The sequence below is a fragment of the Mustela lutreola genome, chromosome 15 (assembly GCF_030435805.1).
Source record: "Mustela lutreola isolate mMusLut2 chromosome 15, mMusLut2.pri, whole genome shotgun sequence".
NCBI lineage: Eukaryota > Metazoa > Chordata > Mammalia > Carnivora > Mustelidae > Mustela > Mustela lutreola.
In genome coordinates this window covers 24,930,858-24,951,544 of record NC_081304.1, presented here as the reverse complement: position 1 = coordinate 24,951,544, position 20,687 = coordinate 24,930,858, and the positions used below count along the sequence as shown (strand labels likewise).

Sequence of the window (20,687 nt, the reverse complement as noted above, 5' to 3'; positions counted from 1 at the left end):
ATTGCACTTGTCAGTTTCCTCCCACGGCTCACGTCCAGGAGGAAGTGTCCAGTGTTCCACATCATGGCTGCCGTCCTGTGCCACCTCATCCTGGCTCTCCAGGTCAGCACACTGGTCCAAGGCTCCAGCATGCACACAGTCTGCTCCGCCCATGTGGCCTCCTGGGCCACTGCATTGCCTCATTAGTTCAGCTCTTCTCGGTTTTCACCAAACCTTCACAAACAGTATTTCATTTCAACAACTGAGTGACAGATAGCACCTTCCCATTCTATAGTGAAGAGAAGTGGAAACCCAGAGCAGTCAAGTGATGTGCGTCAGATCCCACAACTGTCGAGTGACAGTTCTCCTGATATACAGTACCCTGAGAAGATTACGTAAGTAGAGGGAGGAGGTTCCATTTCTGAAAAGTTTCGGTCCAAAATCAGAGGTGAAGTTTCCTTCCTATGGGAAACATAGGAAACCAAGAGCAAAGCTCTAGAGAGATCCATCTGCTGTCCTGTTCTTCCAGCGGGCGAGGAGGATCAGTCTGCCTTTAGGTTTGCTTTCCTCCTCTGATTCATAGAAAGCGGTGGTTTCAGGGCCTATGCCCCCGGGAGGGGAGCAGTCCTGGTACCAAGCTTCATCAGGAGGAAGGTCTCTTTGGGGATTTTCCAATATTTTTGGAATCTCCAATGTGGGTACAAAGCTGTTAGGATTTCAGGTACAGGTGAAACTGCTCGATGCTTCTGGACGTGTTTGTTTTTGTTTAAAGGATACAGTTGAAGCCATCTGGTTACGACAACATCCGAGCCCCAGCATACTGTTCATAAACCTCCCACTGCCACCACTCCCTCCCTCAGCTCCCCCCACATCTGAAATTTAATTCAAGTTAACTCCACAATCTGGGGCATGTGCTGTCTGCAGAGATGTCCGCGCCAGTGGAACAGTTGGAGATTTCAGTTCCACAAGGATATAGCTTATTTATCAAAACAATATTTCAGGCAAGTAGTTGGAACCTTTGGAGTTAAGGTTTGAGGTCCAAATAGAGTATCTGGCTTTGGTCCCTACTGCACCCCCCACCCTGTTGTTGGCCCCCGTATCTGGTCATCCGTGGAAAATTTTCCCATTGCTCGTGTGGAGATGAGCCCTTTCTGTGTTGCCATTAGGCATCTTCTACCCCTTTATGGGATTTAACAGTTCAGGTAAGAGCGGCCTTTCACTGGCTACTCTGCTGGGCTTGCGGATCTTTAGAAGAGAATCATCTTCTTTTTTTTTTTTTTTTTTTTTTTTAGTTCTAGCCAGGAACGTCAAGATCCTTTCTTAGGCCAGAAGATCTCTGGCTTTCCCATTCTGCGCATCCATTTATAAATCTGGTTTAAACCTATTGTGGGTTCTCTGTATTGTGTGAGCCTGTGTAGATGAAAGGAAACAGCTTGTATGTTTATGAGCCGAACAACAAACAGAGGGGGCGTGGCGCTGCACTTTGAAACTGACTGTTGCTTTGTTCTGGCTCCTCAACTCCTAGAAAAGAACAGCAGCTGAATCCCCCAACCTGACTGCATTGGATCCTTCCGTTTATCTTCGTCAAAGACAAACTCTTGGCTGGAGCCCAACCTTATTTTCCACAACCAATTATCTTTTTAATCAGCCTGGGCCCCGTGTGTTTCCTTTATCTCATGACTTTTCACTGAACTCTGCCCTACATCATTTAGATTCATTTCTAATGGCTTGCTGACTAATCTAACATTCAGGTGAGGAGCGTCGGGCTGCTCTTTAGGTACGTGCATGCACAGGGTGGCTGTGTTTTCCCCCTTTTAATTTCGGAGGTGACCGTACCACGTTGGGGCCTTTGACCCAATAGGTGGACGCCTCACGGAGGCAGCGAGCAAGAAAGCAAATGTAGGACGATCAGTATCTGGGATAATGAGCTGGGAGAACCAGAAGCTTTGACCTCCAGATGAGAGCAGAAACTTGAATGTTGTTGACTGATGGGATCTTTACGCCGCTAAGCCATTAGCAAGATGATCGCTTCCCCACTCTGTAAATCCTGTAATGCTGGAGTGGAAAGTGGCATCTGGAATACTGTTTGGTTCTGATTCCTGCAGCTCTAGGAAAAAAAAGAATTTTAGACTTGAGGGAATTCAGCACAAGCAACGGAAATGATTAAGGAGTTGAAGGGGATCAACTCCAGGGGGGAAATATTATGAAGATAAAATACGCGTAACTCAAGTAAGGAATGTAGCATCAGGACCCACGGTTTACAGATCTCACAGGAGTTCTGAACACTTGCCAGCTTGTCTTGCACGGTTCCCATTCATCCCAATCATACAGCTTGGGAAGGTGATAACATAACTTCCTCAAGGTCACTCAACCTGGCTCTGAGCTCAGAAGCAACAGAAGGCAAAGGAGTAGCTTTGGGGCTTAGGCCCAAGGCCCAAAGAGAAAATGAAAATCCAAGAGTTTGCCTGGCAGTGGAGTGGACACACATCTGCTCATAAGGCTCCGCTGAAGTGGGGAGAGTTGTAGCTTTCTCAAGACCCTTTAAGATGAGCTCTTGACAAGCCAAAGGGAAAGAAGGGCACCCCACACAGTTCACCTTCTTTTGATACCTGAGCAAACAGATATCCAGCCGAGGGAGAGGACATGTTCAAGGTCACACAGATTAAACTTGGGCCGGTGATTCAGCAAACAATGGCAGAATATCCAGAAGGTACCAAAACATCATGGGGTGGGGTTTGGGTTGGGGTAGAGGGTGGGATTTCTGCCTTACGAATTCAGTCTAATGGAGGAGGCAGGGGCGTGGCCCTCAGAAACAAAGCAGAGAGGTCATGACATTGAGAACAGAAGAGAAGAACAGAAATTTTGCAGTAAGGAGGTCAGTGGTTACCTGAGGTCAGTGGTTACCTGAGAGCAGTTTCTGTCAAATGGTGGAGGCGAAGCCAAGACTGATGAGAAGGTAAGCAAATATAGGATGAGTAGAAGCTACGCTTTCCAGAAGTTTGGCAGGGAGAGAGAAAAGGAATCTCTCCCGCCCACTCTTAAGGACTTATGCCTCAATTTAGTCAACACGTTTATTTTTGTCTAGCAGTCATGGTGTACAGGTTGTTCCATAAAATTACACTTTAGTAACTGATATTTGTATTAAAATGGATGTAGAATAATTACAGCTTTAAGCTGAAGAAGAAAACAATCACCTTCAGCCCTTAACACAATTTTGAGAATGATTTCCTAAATTTAGACAGACATATGTTTCTGTACTTCTTCAACCTATCCATCTTCCAAGTAAAAGTTTGCCTCACATTTACTAGAGACCTTTAAAATGTTTTAAGGAGCCAGTGGTTTGGCTCAGCATTGAGCTACCAAAAAATAACATTCAGTACCCCAAAATGTACGCCGTGATTGGTAGCTTTGCCAGTTTCCGTGGTGTAAATACTCCCACCGGGCCCAGTTCAGACTTCAAAGGTGACGTCACAGGGGCACAGAGTCGGAAAGCACGCAGCTCCCCGCTGCCTAGTATTTCCGCAATGCTGACCTGGCAGACATAGGCAAGGGTAGAATGAGAAAGAATTTGGGAGAGATGAATTTGGAGCATTTATTACCTTTGCTGTTCATTGTACGTTAATATAATTCAATTTTTAATTGGCTGTTTAACAACCAGCTCTCAAAATTTCTAAAAATGTAAGAGTTCAACTTTAGAGAGCCAGCGTGAACCACTGGTGTGGTTTCAAATCTGTCCTCCCAACATCTGTGCACCTCTTTATTTCCTGTTATCCCACGGCACTTGCAAATGCCTTAAACTCCTTAGTTTAATGGTGAAAGGAAGTTACAGCTGACCCTTGAACAACAAGTTAGGGGTACCCCCAACCCCCACTGTGGAGTCAAGAATTTGCATATAACTTTTGACTCGCCCAAAGCTTAATGATGAATAGCCTACCGTCGACTAGAAAAAGCCTTACCAAGAACATAAGCAGATGATGGACATATTGGGTGTGTGTATTACATGCTGTATTCGTACAATAAGGTAAGCTTGAGAAAAGACTATGATTAGGAAAATCATAAGGAAGAGAAAATACATTTATAGTACCGCACCGTATCAAAAAAGATGCATGCGTGAGTGAACCCATGCAGTTCAAACCCGTGTCGTTAAGAAATCTATAGTTAGGGGCACCTGGGTGGCTCAGTGGTTTGGGCTGCTGCCTTCGGCTCGGGTCATGATCTCAGGGTCCTGGGATCGAGCCCCGCATCGGGCTCTCTGCTCCGCAGGGAGCCTGCTTCCCTCTCTCTCTCTCTCTCTCTGCCTGCCTCTCTGCCTACTTGTGATCTCTGTCTGTCAAATAAATGAATAAAATCTTTAAAAAAAAAAAAAAGAAAGAAATCTATAGTTAGACTGACACTGATACGTGAGCCAATAGTGTTATTACACATTTTAATCTCTCAGAGTAGAGAAACATTTTCTCTCTAACTCTTATCAGGGCTACAAGTATTTTATTGAACCACTAAGGAAAAACAGGCATATCCCCTAACCACAGGATCCAGTGGCATCTCCAGCCATTCCAGGGATGTGATCACCGAGGGTCCTCCCTGCCCCCACGACCTCTGAATCTGGAGAAAAGCGAAGGAGCGCAAGTGTTTGGTCTGCATACCACTGGGCTATCCCCAGGGCCTTCCACTCTGACCTAAGTCTAAGAAAATGGCCTCGGTGTGGCCTTGCAAGAATGAATTCTCTTCGCTTTTCTCTGCTAATTATTCATTTACACATTCAATATACAATGTGCCAGGGACTGCACTAGCTTTTAGCAGTAACACGGAGTTCCGCTAACTGCTCCCTGCCCCCATGGAGCTTCGAGTATGATGAGAGAATGTCCCTGATGATCTCACAAATACGGGATGTCAGACCACGCTAAGTGCTCTGGAAGAAATGTATGGGGCGCTGGGAGGGCCTGTGAGTAGGGAATTAATCTGAGGGGTCCGGAAGGCTTCCCTAAGAAAGCAGCTTTTGAGGTGAGAGCTGAAGGGTGAAGGGCTGTGAGCCTGGAGAGGTGGGGGAGGCACATTCTGCCCAGAAGAAATGGCGTGAATTCCCGAGCTCGGAGCGCTCAAGGAACCCAGAAGGCTGGCAGGCTGGCCTGCAGACCAGCGACATAGACGCCGGAGCTGGGAGCGCCTCCCTAGGTCACATGCAGGATTTAGGCACTTAATTGAGAACAGTGGGAAATCATTGGAGAGATGTAGGCAGAAGAGGGTGACAAGATTTCATTTTAATAAGCTCTCTGGCTAGAGTTTAGAAAACTTAATGTTGGCAGTGGGGACGATGGAAGGCCAGAGATCACAGAACTTGCTTCAGAACTTGTAGCAGAGCTGAAAAGAAGATCCATTTGAGAGAGATTTAGGGGGAAGATTTGGCAGAAGTTGGTGATAGGTTGGATGGAGTAGGGACAGAGAGGCCACCAGGAAGGAGACCCCCAAAAAGAGACAGAAGGGAAGATAAACAGGCTGGAGGGAAAATCGATCACTGATTTCTTCTGACTTGCTGATCATGAGATGCCGTGAGAAATCCAAGGGAGGCATCACGTGGACTCTTGAATGTATGAGCCTAGCACTCAGAGGGGAGGTGGGAACTGGAGAGAAGGTTCTGGAGATACTGGTCTATAGGTGGAACTGAAGCTCTGGGTGTGTTGGATCCAAGGAATCCAACAGAGTGAGGAGAGAAGGGGGCCCGCGTCTTAGCTCTGAAGGCTGGTGGAGGAAGATAAGTCATGAAGGAGAAGTGGCCAGAGATAGGAGGAAAATCATATTCAAGAGGACCAATACGAAAGAGTTAAAAGTGTCCAATGCCGTCAAATAAGAGCAAGGATTTAAAATGCCCATTGGAGATAGCAACATGGAAGTCATTGGTGACCTTAGCCAAAATCATTCAGGGAAGGGCCGGGGGCGGGGGGAGGTGAGGAGTGGGGAGAAGGTGAGAGATAGGCACAGGCTTCAGGTGTGGCCGTGAAGGGGAGCAACTCGAGCAGTGCCTGCAGGAGGGAAATGAGAGGGAGGTGGGCTTTCCCAGAGGACAAAACCTATTTGGTTAAAGCTGATGGGAAGGCTCCAGTAGGGAGGAGGTGGTCCATGGCCTGAGGTTCTGAGCCCGCAGGGGGCTGGGGAGCTTGAGGAAGAAGAGGAGGAGGGACACCCTCTCTGGGTGTGAGGAGAGTCCTTCAGACACAGGCGCGTTTGTGTGAGGATGGGAAATTGAGCAAGGTTGCACCTGGGGACTTGGATGTATTCCGGTGTTAAGTAGGGAATAAGGTTAATGGCTGAGAATTGCTGGGAGCTCTGCACTCCTGCCACCACTTGTGGTTCCGGCCAAAGTACTTGCCTGTGTAGGCCTTAATTGTCTCATCTGTAAAATGGGCATCCTGCATAGAGTTCTCTTGGGAAATTAATGAGAAAACACATGTCAAGTCCTTAATCCAGTGACTACCATTGAACAAGAAAGGTAAACTGCTAATGTTATCACCACATAATTCACATTGGTTCCAGCCTACGCTATATAATAGCCTTCGGAGTCTGTTCGCTTTTAGGATTTCTTGGAATGAATATAAATCTTCGATGACACGCCGAAATGGGCACCTTTGGGAGCATGGGGGAATCTTCTGGAGCAGACTAACCTGTGGGAGAGGACCTGTGTTGAGAGGCTAGCCTGGTGTCCTGTGAGTGAGCTCTGGGCTCTTAGGGGGCTGGCGTGTGTGGAGGAGGGGAGTCCACAGAAGCCTCAGGAAGCAGTCCGCCTGCGCCAGATCCTTCAGTCACCTGGGATAGTGCGCGTAGGATCACCCCTGTCACCACTGTCACAGTCTCCGAGAGTGAGCAGCACTTGACATTAGGCATTCCAGAGAGAAAGGTAGGAGGCGGGGCAGAAGCCCCTGGGCTTGCAGATGTGAGAAGAGAGCCTGGAGACTGGGGAGGGGGCGGCAGTAACTTTGGGACCCAGGAGCCCCGTGTCTCTGGCTGTTGCTGGCTTCTGAGTTGCCGACGAAAGAGGCATAATGTCAACACCATCTTCTCCACACCATTTTTCGTCTTGGGCTTCTCTTCCTTTTACCTTCCTTCTCTACTCCCTGTCCTTCCCTCCTCCTGGAGCATGGAAGCTTCCATTTCTTTCTCCCCTGTTTTCCTAGACATTTCTCTCCCCCGTCTCCAGTCCGGCTCACTGGAGTGACATCTTGAGCCTGATCCTGCCGCATTAAAAAAATAAAAAAGCCTGCCTACACCGAGCCCTCCAGTGCTGATCTCTGCTGAGCTGAGGCAGATGGCCGAGCCTGAGTAAGCAGCCCCTCCTGGCCCAGGCCTGGTGCTGCCAAGACTGGTAAATGGGGCATTTGTATACCCTTCCCTGCTCCTAGATCCCGCACCCAGGCCCTGTTTCCCTAACCAGCCCAGTTCTTGTCTTGTGTAAATGCCGCCCATTGACCCGCGTCTCTCTTCTTCTCGTCCCTACCCCTATAAGAGACTCCCACGATAGCAGTAAAGTTCCGGGGTCGTCTGTGAGTCAAGATCCACCGGCTAGGTTGTGTCTGTAGCCCACGCCCTTGGCCCTTCTCAAAGTGTGGAAGAAATGGGTCACACAAGGCCCAGTCCTCCAGGGGACTCAACCTCAGGGGTAGCGTCCGAGATGGGCGTGCTTCCTGTGCCCAGTTCTCAGGGGTACCGATGAGAGGACCACGGGCCCTCCAGGCTGATGAGAAAACCGATCTGTAGGGTGGAGGTGACAGATGGAGGGGACGGGTGGAGGTGATGAAGACAGGCAAGGTAGGGGGGAGGGCGAGGTAAGGCAGGAGGGGCCCTGGGCAGGCTGCCTCGGTACACTTGGCTGTACGCTTGGCTAGCTGCTCTGTGATTCTGTGCTTCTAAATAAAGACCCTGTGGCCACCTGCGTTCTCTGAGCCTGTTGTTACGTTTATAAGTAGAGGTCCCAGGCGGGGGCTGGGGGGAACACAGAGGAACCTCAGTGCTCCGCCAGGCTTCTGGAGCGAAGACGCGGGCTTCTGGGCCCAAGGAACAGTAGTAATGCCACCAAGGGCCCCGTTTCTTAGCCAGAATCGAGGAAAACAAAAGTAGCTTCCTTTGTTTGCATCTTCTTTTGTAGACATGACAGACTTCTGACCTCCCCTGTGGGGTTTCTCCTGCACATTCTTCCAGCAGAGAAGGATGCATGTGTCCATGGCTGTTCTCCCTCGCTCCCCCACTCCCAGGCTTGGCCCAAAAGGGGGGCGGGTGGCCGTAGAGTGGGTCTCCTCAGAGCAACTCACCTGAGCTGCTGTGAGCTGAGTTCAGCACCAAACACAGTTCCAATGGCTACACACGTTTCAGTTCACAATGGCCCTCTGACAGGTAAAGATTATCCCCATTTTACAGATGGGGACATCGAGACACAAAGATGTTCAGTAACTTGCAAGGTCTACAGTTAGGAAGTGGCAGCCTGGCTCCAGGATCTGTGCTCGCAACCACTGCCCTACACAGCCTACCTCAAAAAGAAAGAGAAACCAGCTTTCTGCCCCTTCCTGTGAGGCTCTGGGAAACCCCCGGGCCCCGGCAGGTGGGCAGAGGGCCAGGTGGTGCTACATGCCCGTGGGCCTCCCCCGACATGGTGCCGCCGTTCACACAGTCAGTTTATCCCTTATAGTAACCGCGTGGGGAAAGAACTGTGGCCCAGAGAAGGCTGGTGAGACCGGGTCATGATCACGTGCAACTAAGAGGTCAACCCACCTCTCTTCAAACACACCATTGCTGGGGCGTGGCCTTGCTTTGACCTCAAGGTAGCGGAGCCCTGGCTCTCTGGGCTCCACCCTAAGCCACGAAGGGGATCTGGGGTGTGGAGGCCTGTTTTAATGGAAAGAGTGGGTACTGGGTCAGGATACAGAGGGCCCTGGCTTTTCCCATGAATCTCAGTGACTCAGGTCGAGACCCTGCCCCTCACTGTGCCCTCGGAGCTAACCTGGGGCCCTGAAGACCTTTCTAGAGAAGACAACATACAATCCTGGGGACAAGTGGGTGGAGGGGTGGGGCTCTCTCCTAGCCAGGCAGTCGGGCATGGCAGGTGGGGACAGTGACTTGTCCTCCTGTCGTCACTTCCCCTCCCCAGCTGTGGTCATCCCAGGGTGGGGAAGGTTCGGTATGCAGGACATCGGGGTGCAGGGAGTTCATTATTAGCTGGGCCTCGGAGGAGGGGCCTCTGGCTCTGGGGAGCTCCAGACCAGCGGGCCAGTGGCACGGAACCCCCACCCTCATAGAGTCTCCATTCCAAGAGAGCAACAGCTCCCGTGCCCAGTCTCTCATTAGTCTAGAGGGGAAATCCACATGTCCTATGGTTACAGTCCCCAAATTGTCAGGGACATAGCACTGTAGGCACAGCCCGAGTCAGAGATAGGAGCAGGATCTTCAGAGAGAGCTGTGGGGGTCAGGGGGCAGCAGAGGACACGGGATGGAGCACGGGGCAAGGCTGAGCACAAGAAGAGGGGAGAGGGATGGGACAGGTGGAAACAGAAAGGCCTAGGTCCTGGAGAGTCTGTCCAACAGAGCAAAGTACAGAGTGTCTCCAGCTTGGCTTTGGAAGGAGAACATTTGGGGTGTGGAGTGGCAGGGCTTGGTGACTCCGAATCTTTCCCCTTGCATTTCTCCTTCACCTTGGGGTTTCTTGCTCCAATTCCAACCACTGACATCATGCTGACCTCGATAAAATGTTTCCTTGAAGGCCGTAGCTCAAGCGTGGATGGAAACCTCTTCTGGATCTCCTGGCACCGTGGAGACCTGCTGGAACTTTCAGAGGCTTTATTAAACAGTATTTGTTGAATGAATGAGCACTAAGGGAGAGAACAGATGGGTATTAGTGTATGATGTCCGCAAGGCTTAAGACTAGCCCGGATCACAGAGCCTGGGTTTCAGCATCTGCCCCTGCCAAGGCTTGGTGGGCTCTGGCCGGGGCCCCTTCCTTCTGCCTTCCTAGGGAGGAGCCAGCTGAGGCCCAGCACCATGGAGGACCTTATTGGTGCCCAAGTTCCTTTGGCGGATGTGGAGGTACCCCTGTTTCTGAAACCAGGCCAGTGCAGGAGGCATCAGAAGCATGCCTGCTCTTACCCAGAGTGCCCTGAGCAGGGCCAGGGTCTTAGGCAGCTCAGACCTGAACTTCTGCACCCTATGGTCATCCTGGCGCCAGCCCCAAACCAACCCTGACAGCATCGGTTTCTAGAGCCTGCCACTCTGCTCCCCGGGGCCTGCTTGGCCTGGCTCCCCGGCTTGGCTGCAGACCAAGCCAGAGGCAGGGGCTGCACCGTCTGTTCCCTGCAGTTTGTGTCCACCGGGTGAAGAACCATCCCGAAAGCCTGCGTTTATGGAGTGATGGAAGGGCAGGCATTCCTCTGCCCCGCCCTCTCCCCTCCCAACACCAGGCCCCTCCTGCCCCGGACTTCCAAAGCTGTGTTGTTGCAGGTAATTAAAGGGTTTTAATTAAATTAGGATCCCATCTGGCTGGGATCAGCCAGGCCCTTAACGAGGATTGCGTGTCACCAACATCAGAATGTGGATGGGGACTCAGACGTGTGGGGGTTGAATTTGGGGATTGGAGGCCTTTCAGACGGGGTGGAGAATCCTTCGGAACCCTCAGGGGCTCCGGGCCATGCTGCAGCAACTCATTCCCCTTCCGAAAATGGAGGCTGCGTGCCCCGGTGCCAGGGAGCCGGGGGGGAGGACCAGAGCTTTCCCAAGTTCGTTCTTGCCCACCAGCCTAGGAAAACCTCTCTGATGTGTGGCAAGATACGGGAGCATTCTTTCATCTCTCCAGATGAGGAAACACGTCCGCATTAGGGCAGCGCTCAAACCCATCCCCTGGTTTGATGGCAAGGTGGTGGGTGGGTAGGGAAGGGGGCAGGTGGCAATAGATGTAACTGTAGGAAATGGAGACCCAAAGCACGGCGGCTTACATAAGACAGATGTTTGATTTTTCTCTCACAGTAAAGTCTGAGGGGGGAGGCAGGTTAGGGCTGGCATGGTGTTTCTGTCCACACCATTTTCTATTTCACGAGGCGTTCGGGAACCAAGACGTCCCCCAGCTCGTTGCTCTGCCACTCCCAGGATGTGACTCTCGTGCCCCTGGTCTAAGATGGCAGCGAGAACTGTCTTTCAAACTGTCTTACCAACTGTCTTTCTAGAAGTTGCCAAATAGCCCTTTGGCTTACGTGTCACTGGCCAGATCTCAGTCACATGACCACATCTAGGCGCAAGTGAGGCAGAGAGATGTAGTATCTATCTCAGGCAGCCAGAAGCCCGGCTTAATCCTGAGGATCCCATTCCTGCGGAAGAAAGGGAAATGGATAACAGGGAACAATCCCCTGCCTCCTGCGTTACAGGGCAGAACCAGGCAGGGAAGCCGGGTCTCCTCCGTCTTCCTCCCTCCCTCCCCCAGCTACACCGGGAGCAAGGCTGAAGCGAACATAACCCACATCCAAAAACAGACGAGGAAGAGGTAACATTTGTCGAGGAGGTCGTTTCATTTCCCCCGCAGTGCTCCAATGTAAGTAGATCCCTATGTTTCTAGCTGAGGAGGTCCGGCAGATGACGTCCTTTGCCCAATCGGGACAACCAGTCAGGACAAGGACACCAATTCCTGCAAGCACACGTGTTGTCCGTTTGGGGGCAGCCTCCGTGGTTCGGGAGATGGGCCCGAGATGACGGACTGGAGAACGAGAACTTTGAAGCAGGCATCTGTCTCTTGGGCTATCCGGTCAGCTTTTGAGCTTGGCAGGCCGATGGCAAAGAGGAGTCCCGTGGAACCAGAGCCCAGCCCCCGACTCCTGAGTGCAGGGTCCCCTTCGGTGTTCGTGCCTTCAGGATGGCGACAGCTGTCACTCCGGGACTTTAGTGTAACTGGCAGGTTGCCCCCTGCATTCAAGCTTGCCTCCTCCTGGTAGGGCTGTTGGGGCCTCTCTTTGCCTGTCGCCCCAGCCCCCGATTCTCCTTGTGGCACCACGGGACTCAGAGTCTCCGGAAGTAACACTTCTCTCTCCCACTCCCAGCCATGGTATTGAGTCACTTTCCCAGCCCAGAGTGACTGCTTCACTGTGTCTCCCACACCCCCCTCCAAACCTGCCCAACTTGATAACCCAGGTCCCTGGTCACCCTCTGACCTTCAGCTGCCTCCACCTCCATGCACTCCCCCTCCCCCCCCCCACTTCCCTTCCCACCCACCACCTCGTGCAAGCTCTGAGCAACGGGCCTCGCCTCAGGAGACTGCCACACGCAAGGTCACCGGCATCCCTGCCAAGGATGGCGAAGGGGGTGACTCAGTTCCCGCTTGCTCATCCCAGGGAGGAAAAATGAGGGGGAAGGAGGAGAGAGGAGGGACCTAGACACCTCTTGCTTTTGCCTCAAGCTTCATTCAGAGGAAGACTCGGCTTTGTCGCCTGTTGACCCGCCACGGATTCCCTCGTTAGCTTTGCAGGCCGCTGGGAAGATTCACCCCGTCTCAGGTGGGGACGCGGAGGCTTAGACAGTACCTGTGCCCAAGGCCGAAGGGCAGAGGCAGCCTCCAGGGGTTCTGAAAGCAAGCTCTCCCACCCGTGCCCTTATTGTAGTTCTTGCCTCGGGAGACGTCAGTCTGACGGGGGAGGCACAGACTGGCCCCGCAGGGTTACAGACCCTGGTTCCTCAGTCTCTTAGGGCGAGGTGAGCCATGACCCTTGCTCCCCTCGGATGAAGGAGAAGAGGACTCTGCCCTGGGGTGGCTCCCTAGCGGGGTTGAGCCGATGTGGGAGCTGGACCGTGGGACCCAAAGCCTTGTCACAGCAGGGCAGTGGTGGTGGGAGTAGGACCGAGAGCTGCTTCCTGTGAGAGGAGACAGGTTCATTCCAGAGGAGTCTGCTCCCCTGTGTTTGAATGGCAAGATCAGACGATCAGAGAGCGCCTGGTCATGACTGGGGGTCCATCTTCCCTGGGAAGATGTCATGGACGTCGCTCACCAAGGGGAGCAGAGGTTGTGCCTTCATGATGAGAGACAGTTGGATAGACAGACCCCTTACCTTCGTGAGGACCATGGGGGCATAGGAAGTATCTGGTGGTGGCCAGAGTACCAGGGCCCAGAGGTCTATTCCAAAAGAATTACAGCTCAGGAGAAAAACCTATTAGCAAGATCCTAGCAGAGAGGAGCAGCCAGGTTAGCGGGGAAGGCGGAAAAGGAGGGAGGAGGCCGTGGACTGTGCACGGGGCTGAAATGAAGTTACTGAAATCAACCCAGCCCCTGCTCAAGCAGACCGCGTGCCAGGCGGGCCAACCCTCCAGCTGTCCGCAGCATCTGGCTCTCCACAAAAGAGGAGCCGGAGGGGGTGGGGCAGAGGGTCCCCCACTTCCGGCTGCTAGTTCCACCAGACCAGGTGAGGAGGGCTCAGGACCTCTGGCCTGCTTCTCTTCCTCCAGTGCCCACACGGCTGTGGGAGGAGGTGAGTCTGGAGGGCATCCGCAGGTGATCCCAGCAGACCCCCCACCCCAGCCCCAGGACAGAGCATGAGCCCCTGGGCCTGTGTGAATTCTGAGCACCTATCCCCATGGCCCGGGGGGGGGGGTGGATCTCAAACCTCCACTCTGGAGAGGTGACCCCAGGAGTCATGGTGGAGGGGAATGCTGGAACTGGAGTGTGAGCTTGAGTCATGTGCCCTTTCTGGGTCACTTCTTACAGCAAGATAGCTGCTAAGGTCTCGTCCAGCTCTGCTGTGCAGTGAGAGGAGCCCCAGGCCGTGCTGAGCACTGGTGGGCAGGGGAGGCAGGCTGGGGGTGGCGGGACCACCTCCCCCATATGCTAGGATGTTCCTTGCTCTGGCTGCCTGGCTGGAAGGGACCCAGGGGACCTGAGTGCTGCCCTCCCAAGCCAGCAGACCTAGGATGGCCTCGTAGGGGGTAATGCGATCTTGGTATTTGGGGCTCAGCCTTCTGCTCACTGAGCCCCAAAGGGCCCAGCTGACTCCCAGGCAAGACGCCACCGGCAGACATCCATCCCGAGGCCCTCCTCTCGGCGGGGGCAGGGCAATGACTGCTTTCAAGCCTCCTTCTGTCCCCATTTTCCCCCAACCCGTCCTGTTCCTGCACCAGCACGTTATCAGACTGAACCCCTGACACCCCGAGTCCCCAGAAGGGCCCTTCCAGGAGATTTTCCAAGGAGAAGGAGCTGGAAGTCACAGTTGGGAGAGAGCCTCAGAGGGGTCTGTTCATGTTAGGGAGCCAGAGCCAGAGAGGACAGGAGAGGCCATACGAGTGGTCCTCAGAGTGTGGTCCCTGGGCCAGGAGCATCGGTGTCTCCCTGGGTCGTCATCAGAAAGGCACATCCTTACACCCCAGCCCTGACCTAGTGGATTAGAAACTCCAGAGCCCAGAAACGCATGTGTTACCCACCACTCTCAGTGATCCGGATGCCCCCTCCCATGGGAGAAGCTCTGGGTTGGGCAAGCATCTCATTTCACAGAGAAGGAATAAGAGATCCGGAGAGGAGCATGGAGTTATCCAAGGCCACGGTGCAAAATACTGACAGAGCGAGAGCAGGGGCCCCCCATCCCGAGCCACCCAGATGGCCACCTAGGGAGGTGACAAGGAACACAAGGGGCCATGCGGCCTACTAGCTTTTCTTCCACAAGTGGCTTTGCGGCTGTCACCCCCGCCCCCCAGGAGCACCAGGAGGTGTTGGCCCAGCCTTCCTGACAGCTCCAGAAAGGCGGCTGGAGAGGGAAGCTCTGAGCCCTCAGGGAGCGACAGCTCCAGCAGAGCCCCCCCAGCTCTGGTCTCCAGGACTCATCCCGCCGCCCTCTGAGCGAGGCTGGCTGGTTGGTGGGACTCTGGGCGCCCTTTGCCTCCCTGGACAATTCAGAATCCAATGCCTTGGGAAAGCTTTATTCCCGGCTCCAGAACAAGACTCGGCACACAGAAATTGACAATCAGGTGATTCCACACCCCGCCCGCCCCTCCCCAACCCACAGACAGACACCATGGAACAGGTCCAGCACGCCCTTGACAGTCTGGCGCCCCCCAGCCCCACAGGCCAAGAGGGGGAGGTGCCGACCCTATCCAGGGGAATCCCAGGCTGGGGAGCTAGACAAGGACACTCCCAGAGGAGCCGGCAGGGGGTGGGGTAGCAGAGGGACACAGCGCAAGGGCGGGATTCCATCTGTGGTCTTGGTGTTGGGAGAACCACGATCATCCTCTGTCTCAGCTTAAGGATGAGTGTTCCGTCAGCAGAAGGCGGGGCGGGAGTGAGGGAGGACACAGCCTTGGCAGGAGAGGGAATTTCGGAAAGGGATGGCCTGGCTGGGATCAGAGGGTCTACTTGTCAAGACATCAAAAAGACTTCAAGGGTCACCACTTGAGCCTCAAGCTAAGTTCAGTCCACAGTCCAGGACATGGGTTTAGGGGGCTGGGGGGTCCCCTCCGTGGAGCACGAGAGTTCCTCCTGCCCCCCCACCCGCCCCTCTCCCCTCCCAGAGCTGGCTCGCAGGCTGCCCCATCTCTTCCGCCCTTTGTGGCCTACTTGTGTCCACGCTGATGAAATGCCCCCTCCTTGTTGCTGCTCTTCCTCAGGACAGCGAGGAGGGAGATCAGGCTTTGGGCTCCTCTCCAGCCCTATACTGGGGCCACACTGGTCTGCTTTCCCCAGAAGCCTCCCGGACCCAGCATCTTCTTGCTGTGCAGTGGGGAAGCCCCACGGGGCTGCCCAGAGAACCCGCTCCTCCTCCAGCGCTCCCATGTCCCAGTCGCTCCACAACCACAACCACAGCTGGGCCAGTGTTTGGGACCCCTTCCCCGCCACCACTGGAGACTTGGCCCTGGCCCCACTCGGTATCTCCTCCTCTCCACCCCCCCCCCGCCCCTGCCTGAGATCCCTTCCCTTCCCTGCCCAGTATCCAGCCAGATGGCCTCCTCCATGGGCAGGCCTGTTCTTCCAGCCCTGGCCTGGCCTCTGCGGCCTGCCCAGGGTCACCCCGAGGGGTAATAGGGAGTATCGCTGTGGTAGTTGTAATCCGGGCACACCTTCTGGACCAGCCTGTAGTCTGTGCTGTAGAAGGCGATGTAGACACAGACGACTTTGAAGGGCTGGGAACAGCTCCAGGTGGCGGAGCTCTGAGCGTGGTCTCGGGAGCAGGTCTTGGCCGGGTCGTGGGTGCAGAGCGAGGTCCGGCGGCCCCGTTCCACCTTCTCCCACTCCATTCGGCAGTTGAAGATTTTGGAGGCCTTGGCTTCGATGAAGATCTGTTGCTCCTGGTGAAATTCTACAGCTTTACTGGGGGGCACGAGGCTGATGGAGATGTTGCCTTGGCCGGTGGCATTGTGTCGGAAGTGGACGCTGAAGGTCCCGTTGCCATGGTCCACGATCTTCCCCGTGACGAGCAGGTTCAGGGCCACGGTCTTGATGTTGGAGTAGAAGTCACCCCAGCCGAAGATTTTCTTCACCTTGGCTGAAGGTGGGGGGCTGTGGTTTGGGCGGTTGGGGGCCTGCCCAAGGACGCCCCATGCCTCCCCAGGCGGAGCCAGCAGCCCTAGCAGAGTGGAGTTGGCCAGGGGACGGGACTTAGGTGAGATGTGGCCCCGCTTCCGAGGCATCCGAGGCCGGGGCTGGCTCTCATGGTCATCGCGCTCAGGGTCCTCTGAGCCAGGAGGGCCATCATCCAGGCCACAGATGACCTGTGGAGGGAATTGGGAGGAGAGTGAGACCCCCATCCCCAGAGGACCCAGGAGTTCTAGTCCCTGTCCCCCACCAACAGCCTGTCCCTTCCACTGACCTGAGTTTGAGGGACCTCTGCACATCACCCACTTTCGCTAGGGGTTGAGTGTACACTCTGCCTTGTGTCATGGCCCCAGATCCCCTGCTGACATTCAGGTCACCCCCAACCCTTCCCTCCCACCATCCTGCCTTTGGCCACTACTCTAAGTCTGGAAGGATGATCAAGAATTCCCTCCAGCCGACAGGAGGACACAGTCCCTGCCCCTAGGGAGTTTCCAGTGTGATGGGGGAGGCCCAGCTCCTGATCCTGGGAGAGTCCTCACCTGTCAGAGGCGTAGCCTTGTGCTGCCGGAGCCTCCGGTCTTACGGGAGAGGTTGGTTATAAGGTCACAATTTCACAGAGGAAATTCCCTGCCTCTGAGAAATTCACAAGGTGATGGGAAGGCATAGCCACTGCCCTGAAGGAGCCCTGAGTTGAATAGGAAAGCTCCACCCCTACGCTGGGAGAGACCCCGGGTTGGCAGGAGAGGTGCAGCCCCTGCTTTTTGGCATGTCCTTTTCTGTCGGATGAGACATCACCACCCTTACACCCTAGGATATTTTGTCCTCGGAGGCTAAGAGACCCAACAGACAACAGAATAAGAAAGCAGTGACTTTTCCGGTCATGTACAAATGCAGTTTAAGTTTGGACAAGAGGACTAGGAGGAGCCCTAGAGTGAACTCCACCACCAGGAAGGCCAAGATAGGGAAGGTCAAAAACTCAGGGGATCACCCACGAGGACGTGCGGGGACCCTATTGTTTTCCAAGGCAGGAGTTCTGTGCCCATTCTACAGATGAGGACACCAGGATTCAAAGGTGACATTCCTACAAAGCTGAAGCACACAGGGTCAGCCCTTTCATTCCACGGCTCCCTCCTGGCCTCAGGGACCAGATAGGGTCGTTTATGGAGGTTCTACTCAAGCCCAAGCCCACTGGGACTCTTGTGCCAAACTGCTAAGCCTTGGCCAGCCAATGCCGGATCGGCTATGGCAACAGGCAGCACCTGGGAAGGCTTCCTGGAGGGGCTGTAGGGCAGGCCAGCCGGATAGTGTGACCCAGCTCTGACACCCAGTGGCTCAGGAGGGCATGAGGGAGTAGATGAGGTCTCCTAAGGGCAGCGGCGGGAGTGTGCTTACTCAGCTTCTAGAGTACTCGCCCTGCGTGTCTGTCTTTCCAGCGCTAGGGGCTCCAGCTCACAGCTGGGCAGTGTTTGGGTTTCCGGGTGGCCCCTGGGGTGAGGATGAGGGAGGCCGGAGGGCTGGTCTCTGGAGGGCTCCAAAAGGACCCCTGGGTCTCCATGCTCCCCCCCCCCTCCCCTCCACCGTTCTGGCCTCAGCTTTGCCCGCAGAGGTGTGCCAAATGACCCTACCCGCTAGGCCCCAGGGGTAGGGCAGAGGGACAGTCAGGAGGGCCCCAGGCTGCAGCCCCGTTACTTGGCCCCCGGGGGTCGCCGCTCAATGGCTGGAGGGTGGGGAGAAGGGCCGCAGGTGCGGATAGAAGGAAAGGGTGCTTCCACACTGTGGCAAAGGGGAGGTGGCACGGGGGGGGGGGTTGTTATTGTTTTGAGGAAAGGGCAGGTCCGATGTGGGGCCGAGGCTTCCCTACGGCAGGACTGGGGGCGGGGGCCCGGGGTGGGACTCCCGGGCGTCCCGGGCGGCAGGGACTCGGCGAGCGAGCGTTCGGGGAGCGGGCTCTGGGGCGCTCCGCTCAGCTGCCGCGGGCGCCCGGGGCGGGAGCCGCCTGCCCAGGTCCTGTGGGGCTCGGGCTGCGCGCAGCCGGGAAAGGAGAGGAAAACAACAGGCGGGGAGGGAGGGAGCGGGAGGGAAGGCTAGAGCGGGCGCAGCGGGGGGCCGCCCCCTGCCTGGACAGGCTCTGCGCGTGGGGGCACCCAGGTTCCGGGCCCTCGGGGTCCCCGAGGTCAGAAAAGAGCCCAGGGCCCCAGACCCGGCAGGTGGTCAGCTCCGCCGCCCACCTCCATTCCCCTTCCGCGCGTCCCGGGGCGCCGGGACTGGGTCGAGGAAACCTTGGCGCCCAGCTGCTGGCCGTTTTCCCTCGTGCTGGTCGCACCTCCCGCCGCCGGCGGCCGAGTGGGTGGGCCAGCCGCGCACCCTCTCCCCGCCCCTATTAACCCTTGCGGGCCAGTCTCGGTCCTCGGACCCGCCCTCTCCCCCGGCCTCCGGGCTTCCCCCTCCATCCCGGGGCTGTCGTGGGGAAGGGAGAAAGTTTCCGGGCTCTCCCCCGTCCTCCGGGCCCCCGCCCCTCCGCGCAGCTCCCCGCGGGCCACTCACCAGATAGAGGCTTCCCTGCACTAGGAACACGAAGCAGCAGCGAGTCAGTTGCATTTTCCTCCTTTGCTCTCGGGCCCCTCGCTCTCCTCTTTTGCTGCCGGGCTCCCAGGCCCCTGCCTCGCCCCTGCTCCTTCAGGCGCGCCGTCCCATGCTCCAGTCCCCAGCGGCTCGCGGCCCTCCCCTCTGCCGGGCGCCCGGGACCGACCCCGCCCCCTCCGGTCCAGCTGTGTGGCCGCCGCCCCCCTCCCCCGGCCCAGCTGTGCGCGGCGCGGCCCCTTCTCGAGGTCCCAGATGTGCGCCCCGAACGCCTCGAAGGGCCCCAGTCGCGCGGTGCCTCTGCCGCTCCAGATCTGCGCTAGGCGCCCCCCTCGGTCCAGCGGCGCCGCTCTCGCCCAGATGTGCTGGGGACCCGCGCGCGCGCCCGTCCCTGGCGCTAATTCCCCAGACCAGACGGCCCCTCCCGCCCCGTCGCGGCGCGCCCCCTGGCGGAAGCCCCTAGCCGCGCGGAGCCCCGCAGCCCGCTCCCCGCGCAGCACCCTGCCAGACTGGAGCGCTCCTGGCGCCCAGGCGGCTCCCGCGTCCTCGTCCCTCCCACCCGCGGCGGCGGCGGCGGCGGCGGCTGCGGCGGCAGCGGCAGGTACGGTGAGCCCAACCGGTACCTCCGGAGTTAACTCCTCCCCTGCCGGCCCGCAGCCCGGGGACCTAGGACGAAGGGGGCAGGACGCGGGGGCGGAGGAACTCTCGGCCAGGAGAGGAGAGGGTGGTGGCCCTGGGATGGGGACCCTGCCCTTTCCATCCCTCTGGCAAGGCGCCCGTTCCTCTGCAGCGGGCAGTGGGAATCCGCTGTTCTCCCCGAGCCCCAGGAGACCTGGACTTGGGAAAGGTTATTTTTTCCAAACCCATTGCTACAGCCAATAAAGAACGTCAATAACGAGGAGCCTATCCCCATAGCTGAAAGTCACTTTGTTTCTGCAGGACTTGTTTCTGTGCTGAGGAAGTTCTTCTAGATGTCTAGCTTCTACTCCCTTGTTACAATGTCAGTTTTTTTCTTCTGCTGCTTTACTCAGAGGGTCTCGGATAACCACCCCCCACCCCCGCACACCCTGTCCAGTCATTGTGACAGGAAACTTTTGTCCAGAGTCCTGGGCTGAAAAGGGGCCAGGCGGAATTCTGGGGCTGGGGTTAGAGGTAAGCCTCCCAAGAAGCTGAGGACAGGCAGGCAAGGTCTCCCTGGGAGCTGTGTCGGCAATCTTCTCTACTTCCCCTCCCTGTCACTCAGGGAGTGACGGGGCTGGGACATGGTGCTCCTATCCCAACGGGGTCCTTCATCCTCTCTGACCTCTCTGCCAACCTCCAGGGCAAGGAGGAAGAGTAGGACCCTGATCCGAAATCCCCAAAGGTGCGTCCGATCATCCTCCATCATCCCACTCCTAACCCTTATTTCCTTGCTGGAATTCCAGAACCCCTTTAAAGTCCTTAGGAAAAGCAAAGGTCAAGTCCTAGCACCCCTTAGAGTCTGGGAGGGTGAGGAGGTACCCCAGCAGCTGGAGTGGGCCCCTGCTTGGGCCGGGGCCCAGGGAGCACGCCGGGTGGGTACTGTGCTCTGTGGCCCTCCAGGCCCAGCTTGGTCTCTGGCTGCAGC

At 56.0% G+C, this 20,687-nt stretch overlaps 1 protein-coding gene across 2 annotated transcripts; it reads right to left on the bottom strand.

Annotated features, from left to right (window-relative positions):
- Positions 1 to 14,876: 14,876 nt before the first annotated feature.
- On the bottom strand, positions 14,877 to 19,588 carry NXPH3 (neurexophilin 3). 2 transcript variants are annotated; one of them, XM_059149254.1, is made up of 3 exons: positions 19,046 to 19,588; positions 17,041 to 17,134; positions 14,877 to 16,677 (listed from the first exon to the last, which is right to left on the bottom strand). In XM_059149254.1, the coding sequence occupies exon 3, from the start codon at positions 16,594 to 16,596 to the stop codon at positions 15,973 to 15,975; it is 624 nt and encodes a 207-aa protein (XP_059005237.1). In that variant the 5' UTR covers positions 16,597 to 16,677; positions 17,041 to 17,134; positions 19,046 to 19,588; the 3' UTR covers positions 14,877 to 15,972. The 2 variants fall into 2 exon arrangements, with proteins under 2 accessions (XP_059005237.1, XP_059005236.1); XM_059149253.1 differs by lacking the exon at positions 17,041 to 17,134 and having other exon boundaries at positions 14,882 to 16,677; positions 19,046 to 19,583.
- Positions 19,589 to 20,687: the final 1,099 nt, after the last annotated feature.